The sequence below is a fragment of the Poecilia mexicana genome, unplaced genomic scaffold, assembly GCF_051168715.1.
Source record: "Poecilia mexicana isolate PSO_F unplaced genomic scaffold, ASM5116871v1 scaffold_23, whole genome shotgun sequence".
NCBI classification, from domain to species: domain Eukaryota; kingdom Metazoa; phylum Chordata; class Actinopteri; order Cyprinodontiformes; family Poeciliidae; genus Poecilia; species Poecilia mexicana.
Window position 1 is genome coordinate 10,442,964 of NW_028263392.1, and position 12,632 is coordinate 10,455,595.

General features: G+C 37.3%; 1 protein-coding gene across 6 annotated transcripts in view; it reads right to left on the bottom strand.

Annotated features, from left to right (window-relative positions):
• Nucleotides 1-12,632, bottom strand: part of atp2b1a (ATPase plasma membrane Ca2+ transporting 1a) — a 103,185-nt gene that overhangs the window by 12,638 nt on the left and 77,915 nt on the right. For all 6 annotated transcript variants that reach the window (XM_088003479.1, XM_088003476.1, XM_088003475.1 and 3 more), the window contains 6 exons: nt 6,207-6,404; nt 4,946-5,203; nt 4,721-4,846; nt 2,679-2,837; nt 1,920-1,958; nt 71-226 (listed from right to left, as the gene is read on the bottom strand). In XM_088003479.1, the coding sequence (XP_087859605.1) occupies nt 71-226; nt 1,920-1,958; nt 2,679-2,837; nt 4,721-4,846; nt 4,946-5,203; nt 6,207-6,404 (936 nt within the window). The remainder of the gene's footprint in view (nt 1-70; nt 227-1,919; nt 1,959-2,678; nt 2,838-4,720; nt 4,847-4,945; nt 5,204-6,206; nt 6,405-12,632) is intronic.

A 12,632-nucleotide genomic window follows, 5' to 3' on the forward strand; every position in this document is an offset into this window, starting at 1 on the left:
CAGATCTACAATTGAACATTGTCTGAGACAAAAAGATTTTTTTTTTTTTTTTTTTTTTTTTTTTACTCACCTCCCTTTCCTATTTGTACAGCTAGTTTGGTTAATTTTCCTTGGAGAACAGACTTTTCTTTCTTTGGCACGCTGGCTTTTTTCTTCTCCTCTGCATCAGCTCCTTCATCGCTGTTGAGAGGCTGCATTTCCATAGCAGCACCATCCTGTGCTTTTGCTGCAGCAAAGCGTACAAAGCAAACAGATTAAAGCAGACCTGTAATGGACCGAACTGTGCCGTCATAAACACAGTGCAAGCAGCAGAATTTGGTATGCATATAGATAAACTCTGTCGACATCAAACATTCAAGGTTTAATGTGGAATAATATATATATTTTTTTGTCTTCTCTGAACTTTGTAATAAAAGTCTGTCCGATTTGCTGCCTTGAAATCACAGAGAAAAACACAACAACTAACAGCAACTGGAAGCAACAAAATGTTGAGTGCTAGAATATTTATTAATGTCATACCCAAAACGCATCATAATTGATGTATTTTAAACCAATTTGTAATTTGTTTCATTAGAAAGCTGGACCAAAAAAAAAAACTACAGTAAATGTAAAGAAATAGGAGCACAGGCAAGCCATGATATCCACTATATCAAATTTTGTGTCTTTAAATCATGAAATGAAGAAAGCAAACCCATAAAATGACCCGCTCATTAATTATTGGTAATATGAAATGAGTAATGTAATTTACTGAATGTATGAACATGCTTCACTTATAAACTCTAAGAGACAGATTAAATACAATTATCAAAATAGTACATTTACTTCAGTACTTGTCTTGAAAATAGTCAAAGGATTTATCAATTAAATTCAAAGTGACACAGCGCACGGAGAGAAATAAAAAAAAAGAAAGAAAAAAAAAAGGAAAAAAAAAGTATGCTGTGGAAAGCCAGGATGTTTTCTCCTAAAGGTAATACTGGCAAAAAGTAAACAACTAGTGTTGTGGCTGCATTCCTTGGAAGAAGAAGCTGTTTTTAAAAATATGTTACTACTACATGCAGCAGAGTCAAAATGGAAGAATGACAAAATACTTAAACTTAAAACACTTTTTTTTTTCTTAAATAATTGAGAAGTCCTGTTGAGAAGTCTTTTACAGCTGATCGAGTTGTTTTCAGAAGCACATAGCGCTCCTACGTAATTCACCAAAGGCTCTTTTTAATGTATTCCGCCATAGACAGTAACCTGGCACTGGATTTGACTGTTTGCATTAGAAGCACAGCGGTGGTGCAGCTGCTGTGCACTCTGGCTTCCTCTGCACTCACACGGTGGCTGTAATCTCAGTCTAAAGGATTACTGTTGGTTCCTGGCAGGGAGAGGGAATCTGTGCACCACGGAGCAGTGCCAGGGTTCTGGTCACAGACTGATCATAAAGTCCCAGCAGGGCTAGATGGGCTGGGTCGCTATCTGAATTAGCAGAAAACAGCCCAGATATCACTGCTTTAAATCAACAACTGCATTAGTGGAGTTCTTACAGTTTGCCTACTGAAGAGTTTAGCTTAAAAAAAGGAAAGAAAAAAAAAATCATGAGGGACAACTTGAAGAGAGAGACATGGGTGGGAAAGCAGATGTTCTGGCCCCAAAATTGTTGCAAGGCTTTAATCTCTTCATCACTAATCGCTATAACTGGATTCAATAGCACCTGCTGCTCAAAGCACAATGTGCCAGGGAAGGACGAGGGAAGGGAGAGGGGAGGGCCAGACGCTACACCGGACAGCCCGGAACAGCCCGTACCGACTTCACCCTGACACAGCGTCCCGCAAAAAAAATTAAATAAGACTGCATAAAAACAGTCGGAGCCAAATCAACGGCATGGCTTTGTTAATATGAGGCAATCAACCAGCATTTGTGGGTATGAAGCATACCTTTCTTTCGATTTTCCACTGATCCATCTTGTTTCTTGTCTAATGGGGGGTAAAGGGGAATGGGATGAAAGCGGGACGGGCGGGGGGGTGGGGGGGACAGGTTGGAATGGGGCGGGAGGGGATAAAGAGATCATTAACGAATCAAAAACAATCAGAACATTTATATCACTTCTGAGTCAGGTTTCCAACATTATATTATATCCTGAACACCATTCATATTAGAGGTGAAAGTGCAGTGCTTACAAAGCCCTGCATGTTTAATATTATTGAGAAGTCATATTGTGTGGTGAAAAACTGAATGTTGATCTGTTAATACGGCTGCTGTAACTCAGACTTTATGATATGAGTTTTTCTAGCTCCATCTAGATATCCTGTAATGATCTATTATTGATGATTCACATTTGACTAAAATACGTTTTTGTCCAATTAATAAAATGCAAGTTTTTAAGTAGAGTAAATTGTCTGGTGACAGAAATCAGACAATGTTTATCTTCATCAACCAGGAGGTATTTTGAAAATTCCATCAGTCTGATGAACTGATGATCATCATAAATAACATTTAGATCAATTATTTTAACTTGTATTTAAAGAATTAATGAATAAAACAATATTGAATAACATAATACAACAATTGTGATGGAAAAAAAGTAAAATAAAATAGAAATTATGGGTTAGCACCCTCTGGTAGCCCCCAATTTGAAAAACACTAGGTTAAAAAACTAAAAACAAAAAGGTGACGTAATCGAGAATGCCACAAACTTTTTTTCTGCTTTTTCTTCTCCTCCTTTTCCTTTTTCTCCTCATCATCTTCGTCGTCATCCTCGCCAGCCCCAAGTAAAGTGAAGATAATCCCGGTTTGTGAGTTCACACCGACAGCAGTGACCAACATTTTCCCTGAGCCTTCCATTACATGAGTGCCTTTAAACAGAAAACAAAGTATCAGTAAAAGCATCAAAGGTAAAAACAGTAGACCATTAGCAACAGTTTTTGTTGTGCCTCCGGCTGATTTTATTCCTGTTTAAATACACTTTTTATAGCCTCGTCGTTTGACTTCGCATTTTCCTGTAATTTGGGTACAAATGTTAAGCTAAAGTCTTATTTAGAAACTGCTTTAGCCGGGCTTTTATCTGACACATTAAGCTGCACATGAAAAAAAAAATAAAATAAATAAATAAATAAATGCAGGTTTTAAAATGGGGCTAATAAATACAAATAATGATCCAGAAAGAAAATGCTGCTAATGCATAAACCCAGCAAACCTTTAATCAAAGTCATTTCAATCAAACAGCCATTTTCATTTGTGCCAACTGAAACGAAGAACTAAAACGCTGCAACCGTGAAGCAGCTAAAAATTCCTCTGGAGATTTTTCATTCATGTATTCAAAAAAGGAAGACATCATATGATGTAGGTCAGAAGAACATAAATACATTCTCTGCCTTTTCCTACTTTTGTGAAAGAGGTTGCAACCCAAAATGCATTTGAGAAAAGCTTTATATGCGCTCATACAGTCAATGTCAACTGGGGTTTCAACTGAGACAAAATGAAGAAAAATTTGTGGCATTAGTAACCAACAGCTTAGAGCCAATTACATTCAGACACAGGATAGAAACACTAATTCACTCTATTTTAACAAGTCTTTAAGTGACACAGGCCTTCTCAATGAAACATACAATGAATGCCATAAAAATTCTCATACTGATATTTTTCTTTTCAAATCTCAGCCTCAACTGTGTAATAGCCTATGGAGAAGCTATTTTAATTAATACATTTGCCCATTTCTCATTTTAGATGATACTTTAGGAAAGTTTACTCTAACAAATATTGTAGCCCTTTGTCGCCATATTAGTACAGTCATAGTAAAAAGTGTATAAAAATATATATAGTTAATCCCCTATAAACAAACACTGATTAGTGTTATTTTGCACAGCAAACCATCGTGAGCACGCAAAACAAGTGAAGCATGTTAAAATATATTTTGATTCAATACTAAGCAAGTAATATCGGTGGTGTGATTTCAAAGAGACCAGGTGATTCATAAAGCTTATTTTTCCTGAGATCAACACGTCATCTCAACAGAACGTTTAAAAACTGCTAATGTTTTCATATTTAGTTCACTTTTTCACATTATGTTTTGCTTTTCACCCAAACATTTCAAAGTGCATGATGTTAATTTTCAAGGTTGTGGATAATTAAAGTGGAAGGGGAAAAAAACATAGATGCTGCAGAATGTTTTACAAATTAAAGTTAGATATATATATATAATCAGTCTGCTTTGGTTAGGTTGAAACCAACCTAACCAAAGCAGGTTGTGACTAATTAGACAAAATGTGAGTAGGCTCAAGCTAGGGCTGGACAATAAATCAATAATATATATCATAATAATGATATTGATAACTGTTGTCAATATCAACAGATAGCACAGCTGATAGAATATTCAATAATTTCACTGAACTCTGATCTGGATAAGCACAGCAATCTGGGGAATGTAGGCAGAGGAAAGACTTTAGTTGCTCAACCTCTCAACTAGCTTACTCACTCTTTGGTTACCTAGCAACAATCAGTTGAGTAACTGGCACAGCAGCTGTTTAAGGTAACACCACCAAGTTTGGGAGTTTTTCCAGATATTTAAAACAAAAACTGATTCAATTATTGATATCAATAACTACAACAAAAGCTAATCTAATTATCGATATTGAAACTGATATGAAACGCTTAAATCGCAGTACGTTTTTCAGCCATATTGTCCAAGAGGCATGAATACTTTACAAGACAGTAATGCTAAACTTAGACTAGAAATTACCTGATAACAGCATGGGATCTTTATCTAGACTTTTCTTCACCTGGTCCGACTCCCCTGTGAGTGAGCTCTCATCAATTTTAAGATCGTTGCCTTGTATAAGGACTCCATCAGCAGGTAAAAGGTCACCTGGAACACAGCAAGAATAAATCTCAACTTCTTTTATATTTACTTTAAATAAAAGAAGAAGAAAAAAAGAGAGAGAAATTGCTACCAGTATCCTCTTACCATATTTTACTTGTGCAACATCGCCCACAACAATCTCAGCCACAGAAATTTGGATAGCTTGTCCTCCTCGGACAACAGAAAATTTTTGCTCCTGTTCAATGCGACTTTGGAGGCCCCTGAACTGCTTGTCTTTACTCCAGTCATTGAACGCTGTTACCAACACAACACAGATGACTGACAGAAGAATGGCGGCTCCCTCTATCCAGCCTGCCTCTGCATCACCTTCTTCATGTCCACCACCAGCAGCTTTCCCACAATCTGCAGAGAGACACAGCGATCAAATCTTCCCTACACTTACTAATACAGTGCTGTGAAAAACAAAAGGTTTGCCCCCTTACAGATTTCTTCTGTTTTTTTAATTTATTTGTTTTAGATTTTGACAACCTTGCATATTAACAGTAAGTGACGGGGCAAACATGACATCTATGAGAGAGCCTCAAAGTGAAAACCACAGACTCGTATTTGCTAAAAAAAATTAAAAAAAATTGCAAAAATATTGTGTGGACTGATGAGACAAAATCTGGGCTTTGGAGAGGCTTTTGTCCCGTCACATGTGTAAAACTAACAGCACTTCAGAAACAGAACATCAAACAAGATGATTGCTGTGTTATGGTCCGGGCCTGCTTTTCTGCTTCAGTCGGAATTGATGGAGCCATAAATTTTGTTCTCTGGTAGAGAGGCACAACGCTCTCAAACACAACTGCAAGTCCACCTTTGAAAGGCTCAAAATACATAAAAATTTTTTTTGGCAAAACCAGCCAAAACCAAATCTGGATTTAAATTCAACTGAAATGCTGTGGCTTAAGACGGGTCATTTGTGTAAAAAGAAAAAAACAAAACAAACTAAAGAAATCAGTCAAATTCCAGCAGAGTGATGTAATAAGTTGTTTGCTAGTTCTATCAAATGGTCATCATAGGAGAGACAAACATTTATTCAGTTAAGGGGATAATTACTTTGATATTGGGCCAGGTCGGTTTAAGCAGCTTTTTCTTTTAAATAAAGCATTCAAAGGCTGCATTTTGTACAAATTATGTGTGACAAAATTTTACCAGGTGATATGCAAAAACAAGAATTCTGAAGGGCTAAATACTTTTTTTTTTTACTAATCCACATCCAAAATTAAATATTGAAATGCACTGAGAATAACTAGTTTCATAATTTGAAAAAAAAAAAAAAAAAAGTGTAGATACAGTTACAAACATGACATAACAAAAAAAGGTATCTTTATAATACGGGGAAAATCAATGACATTTTACTTACGTTGTCTTTCGGTATCTGGTGGTCTATAAAAAGAAAGGCCTAGTGAAATTACGGCTGCCACTTCAAGAATAATTAATGTAACATCCTGTAGCGCCTCCCACACTAATTGTAAGAAAGTTTTGGGTTTTTTGGGTGGGATTAAGTTTTGTCCAAACACTTCTATTCGCTTCTCAATGTCCGCTGGCTGTCCGCTAAGACCTGCAAGAGAGACAAAAAAAAGAATAAAAGGAAAAAAAAATATCTCAGATAAATGTTTATTTTTCTTGGATTTCACAAGTAAAATAAAATGCAAGCATAAATGATCTGAAGTCAGGTGAATTTTACTGCAGCTAGTTGGCAGCGAGCGAGTTCCTAAAGAGTCATGTGCATTTTGGAGGAGACAATGCCCTCCCGACAGTGACACACATTCAGTGGATACGTCAAACGCTTTCACCTCGTTCAGGCATTCCAGACAATGTGAGAGCTGAGGTCAGGTCTAACCCCACAAACTGACTTTCTAATGAAATGAGCAACCGACTCAAAGCTGAATCAGATTTAGACTCTGGTGCCCGTGAGGACTGCGGTCCCCCTGACACATTGTCTGCTCGGCCGAAGAACCACTGAGCCATGTGCGCGGCGAATGTTCTGCGGAAACCCATTCAAAATGCCTCCATATTCGAAGCACAATTATATAGTCGGAAGAGACTCCACACTTTTGATGATGCATGACAGTTTTGTAGTCCTATTCAAGCTGGCTGTGTGTGGGCGACTGACTGTACAGACTAGATGGAGGTCTAGTATGTGCGTGTGTGGAGCAGAGGAGGTGGGGTAAAATCAGGATCATAAGTAGTGACTGAAACTGCAACTGACAGGCAGATGGGGGTGGGCTGAGGTTGAGGTTCTTGTCAAAAATACATTATTGAATGCCAGAACTGGAAAAGCAGCTCAGGATTCTTATGTAACCCAAGAGGAATCCTGTATAAAGATGCAGCAGATTACAACTTTAAAGACTCGGCTGCTTTCTGTTGTTTTATGCACATATGCAAAAAAATAAAATAAAATGTCGCTACACCAAGCTCTGTCAAGACCGGCTGCATACTTGTATAGTAGACGGTCAAGATTCACAGACAGATGTGGCCAAGAAGAGAACAGATGCAAGTCAGCGTCTCTATTGACTGGCTTAGAAACAAACAGGGGAAACTACTTCCTGCCTTACTTTAAAATAATAGCATCAAGCTCAAAGCACACACCTTCATAAACTTAAGCGACTGGACAAACCACTTACTGAGAGTGGCTTTATAGCACTTTGTGAGACAATTTAGGAGAGTATCAAGGTTATTAACCTTGTGCCGTGAAATCTTGTTACACTTCTCGGAATTAATGTATAACTATTTTAAATTTTTGAAACTGCTGGTAGTGTGCTGTGGTAACTGCAGGGGGAATAAATACATTATATTGTCAGACAAAAAGGCCACTCAACTCCAAAGCTAGCAAATAGCGGATATATATATATATATATATATATATATATATATATATATATATATATATATATATATATATATATATATATACACACACAGACTGCTTGAGAAAAAAAAATGTTGATGGTCCTCTTTTAAATCCTCTTTCCAAGGAAAGATTCCTCAGGACATTAAGGCATTTAGCTCTGGTAGCAGCTTTTTTCCTCCTTCCTCTAACTTTGCCAGCGAGTCCTGAGAAAAAACCAGGACTAATTAATTAGAGAAGTTACTAATAGTACATTTAAAACAGTACACGAGTTAAAAAGCTTTGGATCAAAGTCATTAAACCAAGCATAGTCATTTCATTTAAGGGGTGTTGTGACTTTACATCCGCAACATTTAGTGTAGTTGTTCCGGTAACGCTTTATTTGAAGGGGGGTGAATAAGACTGTCATGAACATGACATAACACCTGTCATGAACATGAATAAGCCTTCATGAATATTTATGACTGTTGTCATAAAGCGTCATTCGGTAAATTATGACACTTTTAATACAAAGTTGACATTATTCAAAATGTCTTTATTATGACAACTTGACATTAACCAAGAAATCATTACTGTTTAAACTTTACCTTTAATAACATAAAGATACCTAATTTTTAAAGTGCAATCAGTAATACGTTTATAACAAATTTATATCAGTAATGATTTCTTGGTTAATGTCAAGTTGTCATAACAAACACATTTTGAATAATGTCAACTTTGTATTAAAAGTGTCATAATTTACCGAATGACGATTTATGACAACAGTCAAATATTCATGAAGGCTTATTCATGTTCATGACAGGTGAAACTACTGGTGCAGTGATATTATCAGTGTGTTCATGTAGGAATGTTGTTGGCAGCTTTCACTAGATGAGGAAGTAACACATAATTTTCCATCTTCGGTTTTTCAAACACAAGTGCTGTGATTTATGATACATTTACTTGCAAGTGAACATCTAATACACTCCTGATCAAAATCTTAAGACCAGTCAAAAAATTGCAAGAATTTGCATTTTGCACTATTGGATCTTAAGAAGGTTCTAAGAAGAGCTTCACAATGTTAAAGGAAAAAATCAGTGCAAGAGACAAGAATTTTTGAGCAGGGAATTTTCTGAAAACTGCATTTTTTCAGCTGATTGATTTTTTTTCAGCTGATCAAAAGTTTAAGACTGTAGTCTTTAAAAGCTAAAAGCTGTGCAAAAATCTGGATTCCATGTCATTTTCTGTCAAGTCTTTACACTGTCAAGACCTCCTGATGGCAAAAGCAAAGAAGCTCACTGACTTTGAACGTGGTAGGATTGTTGAGCTGCATAAGCAAGGCCTCTCACAACGTGCCATCGCTGCTGAGGTTGGACGCAGTAAGACAGTCATTTTGCATTTTTTAAATTATCCTGAGGGTTATGGAACAGAAAAGTCAAGTGGCAGACCCAAAAAAATTTCACCAGCTGTGAGCCGCAGGATCCGATTGGCTGTCCGTCAAGACACGGGACGATCCTCTACCCAAATTAAGGCCATTACTGGTGCTGACTGCAGCCCAATAACCATCAGACGGCATCTGCGAGAGAAGGGCTTCAGAAACAAAAAACGTCTTCAAAGGCCACATCTTCTTCAACGCCACAAAATTGCCTGTTTGGATTTTTGCGAGGGTGCACCAAACATGGGACATTGAAAGGTGGAAGAAAGTTGTCTTCTCTGATGAGAAAAATTTTTACCTTGATGGTCTTGATGGCTTCCAATGTTACTGGCATGACAATGAGATCCCACCTGAGATGTTTTCTACACGGCACAGTGGAGGGGGCGCCATCATAATTTGGGCTGCGTTTTCCTTCAATGGAACAATGGAGCTTCAGGTTGTGCAGGGGTGTCAAACAGCAGCTGGCTATGTGGAGATGTTGCAGTGGGCATCCCTCATGACTGAGGGCCCTCATGGTAATGATTGGGTTTTTCAACAGGACAATGCTGCAGTTCACCAGGCCCACCTGACAAAGGAGTTCTTCCAAGAGAATAACATCACTCTTTTGGACCATCCTGCATGTTCCCCGGATCTAAACCAAATTGAGAATATTTGGGGATGGATGGCAAGGAAAGTTTACAAAAATGAACATCAGTTCCAGACAGTGGATCCCCTTCGTGAAGCCATCTTCAACACTTGGAGCAACATTCCCACTAGTCTCCTGGAAACACCGGCATCAAGCATATCTAAACTGTTGTTTGAAGTCATCAACAAAGAATGATGGAGCTACTCATTACTGAGTCCTTTTTTTTTGACACTTTGATTTCTGTTTTAGGGGGTTTTCGGGTTTTTTTGAGCTATGGTTTTAAACTTTTGATCAGCTGAAAAAAATCATATTCGAGTGTAAATGCAGTTTTCAATTAATTCCCCGCTCAAAAGTTTTTGTCTTTTATGCTGATTTCTTCTTTTAACATTGTGAAGCTCTACTTAGAACCTTCTTAAGATCCAATAGTGCAAAATGCAAATTCTTGCAATTTTTTGGCTGGTCTTAAGATTTTGATCAGGAGTGTATTTACACCTTTTTTGCTTAGACACTTGCTTACAGGGATAAATGCACAAAAAGAAACCATGTTAAACATGTTTACTTTTTAAAAAGCCAATTCTAATCATGAGTATTTCTAAAAGTAACCAACTTAAGTACATATTTTCCTCAGTAGTCAACAAATGATGGCTACTTTTATCTTAAAATGAGATTATGTAGCGCTCCTTCACGAAATTGGCTCATCTATAACCTGGCAACAGGTTATAAACAAGCCCGGTATGAGGAAACCACGGCAAACCAGAAAGGTCATGCATTTTAATCACTGTATTTAAGCAAGCTTCTCATTTTTCAGAGTTGCTGCAAAGGTTTCCACTTCACTTCCTACACAGCCTGAAGTATACCAGGAAGAAGTCACCTGCAATAACCCAATGTACACATCCAGTTATTGAATATGTCCAGCGTCACAGAACTTCTGTGGCATCCCAGGGTCCTTATGAACCTCAGCTTCATATCAGCAAATGTACTGCCAGGGCTTCAACCGGACAGTTTAGGAAATATATCCCACATCCGAGTCTGCAGAGTGACAAGATGCTTTCACAATCTCTTTTCAGTCACCCAGCAGCAAGCAGGGACCTGGATGAGATTTGCAGATATGTGTTCGGATCTACACCGGAGATGTGTGAGCCAACATAAGGTTGCTTTTCACTTTCAGACCTAAAGGGGCATTAGCATGCTGCTGCCTCTTTTTTTTTTCTTTTAATCCTGCTTATTAATCTGCTCCCTTCAATCACGTCTCTAAAACTAAAATGAATTCTGCATTATTGGTTGCATGTTTCATTTGAAATTATACGCAATTACTAACACTTTTCTAAAAGAGGTTAGGGAGTGATGACTCACCAGCAAGGGAAAAAAAAAAAAAAAAAAAAAAAAAAGAACAAAGCAGCTGAGTTTTATCCAGCTTAGCTGCATGTTGCTGCTCCCTGGCTGTCTCTCACCATCATCTTTAATTCTGTTTGCCTCTAATGAAAACATGCTGACAGCTAATACCCAGTTTAATTTTACACCCCGTTTTCCTTTTGTATTACAGCAATAAATACAAGTGACAGGACGGGCAAGGTCTTATCGCTCCATTGGATACACAAAACTAAAAAAAAAAAAAAAAAAAAAAAAAAAAAAAGTAATAAGAACCATGTCTGGCCATGGACCCTCATTTTAGTCGTCACGTTAAACATCATTACCCACTTAAATCACACAGTCTCTCATCCAACCCAACAGAGGAAGGTGATTTTAGTCAAGAGTGAGAAATTATTCGCCTGAAAAATTCCATCTAAACAGAGACTAATTTATCTATCCATCAATTTTCTATACTTAGTGTAACAAGGGTCCCCTTGGGACTATTCACCAATAATGGACACACACACACACAAAATATGTACACCATCATACTCAAGGGCTCTTTGGAGTGGACAGTTATGATCATATGCATAGTTTTGCAAAGGGGCCGCTGTATGCAAAGACACAGCATTATCAAAATAGCACAAAAGGCAGTCAATTCATAGTCAGTTACAGGATGTAAAGCTGTTATTTAGCCTTTTTCTGGGTCTAATACAGTCTAAGCCCAAACTCCAAACTGACACTATTTGTCTTAGGTTTATGCAGTTACATGTTAGTAGAGCTGAACAATAAATCAATAATATACATCAGGATAGTTTATAAGTGATAAGTTTTTGAGCCATATCTTCTAGCCCAACATGTTAGTAAGGTATACAAGGACAACAGTATTATTTTGAGGAGTAGGAATCATGGAATGAAAAGTCACCTTCCTACATTATGTTTATGTATGTTATGAGTATTACTGCTGCTTGTCTGTATGAGTGTCCATTAGCGATGTCTGGTATTAAGTAATGTGAATTCAGTTAGTCTTTCACATGTTTGAAAAATAAATAAAAATCTACCCCCTACAATGATGCTCCAATGTGCAAAAAAACAGTTTATTTACTTAGAGACTTAAACGGTCTGACAATTTCTGGAAATGACAAGACCCAAATCTTATTAGAACAGCACTTTGTCAATGCATTTAAAAACTCTAACTTTAACAGCAGCTTTCATAGAAAACTAGAAAAAAGAAAAGAGAGAGAGAAGCAGCGCAAACTAGAATATGAAGCAAAACACGAAAAAACGCCCTCTTAACAGTGAAGAAGGACAAACACGAAGACCCAGCGTTCACTAGATACGGGAAAGGATCTGATCAATGGAGATAAAATTTAATGCTTAATCTTCTCTGTTGTGTGCTCTATTCACAATTCATAAAATGGATGGAATCTTTAGCTTTACTGTCTGTAGCACTTCATAGGAGGACAGTTCAAAGATCTGTTATACTACCAGGTGTTGGTACTCATTTTTCAGACATGGAAAAACTTCAAACTGCTGAGATTTTACCGTT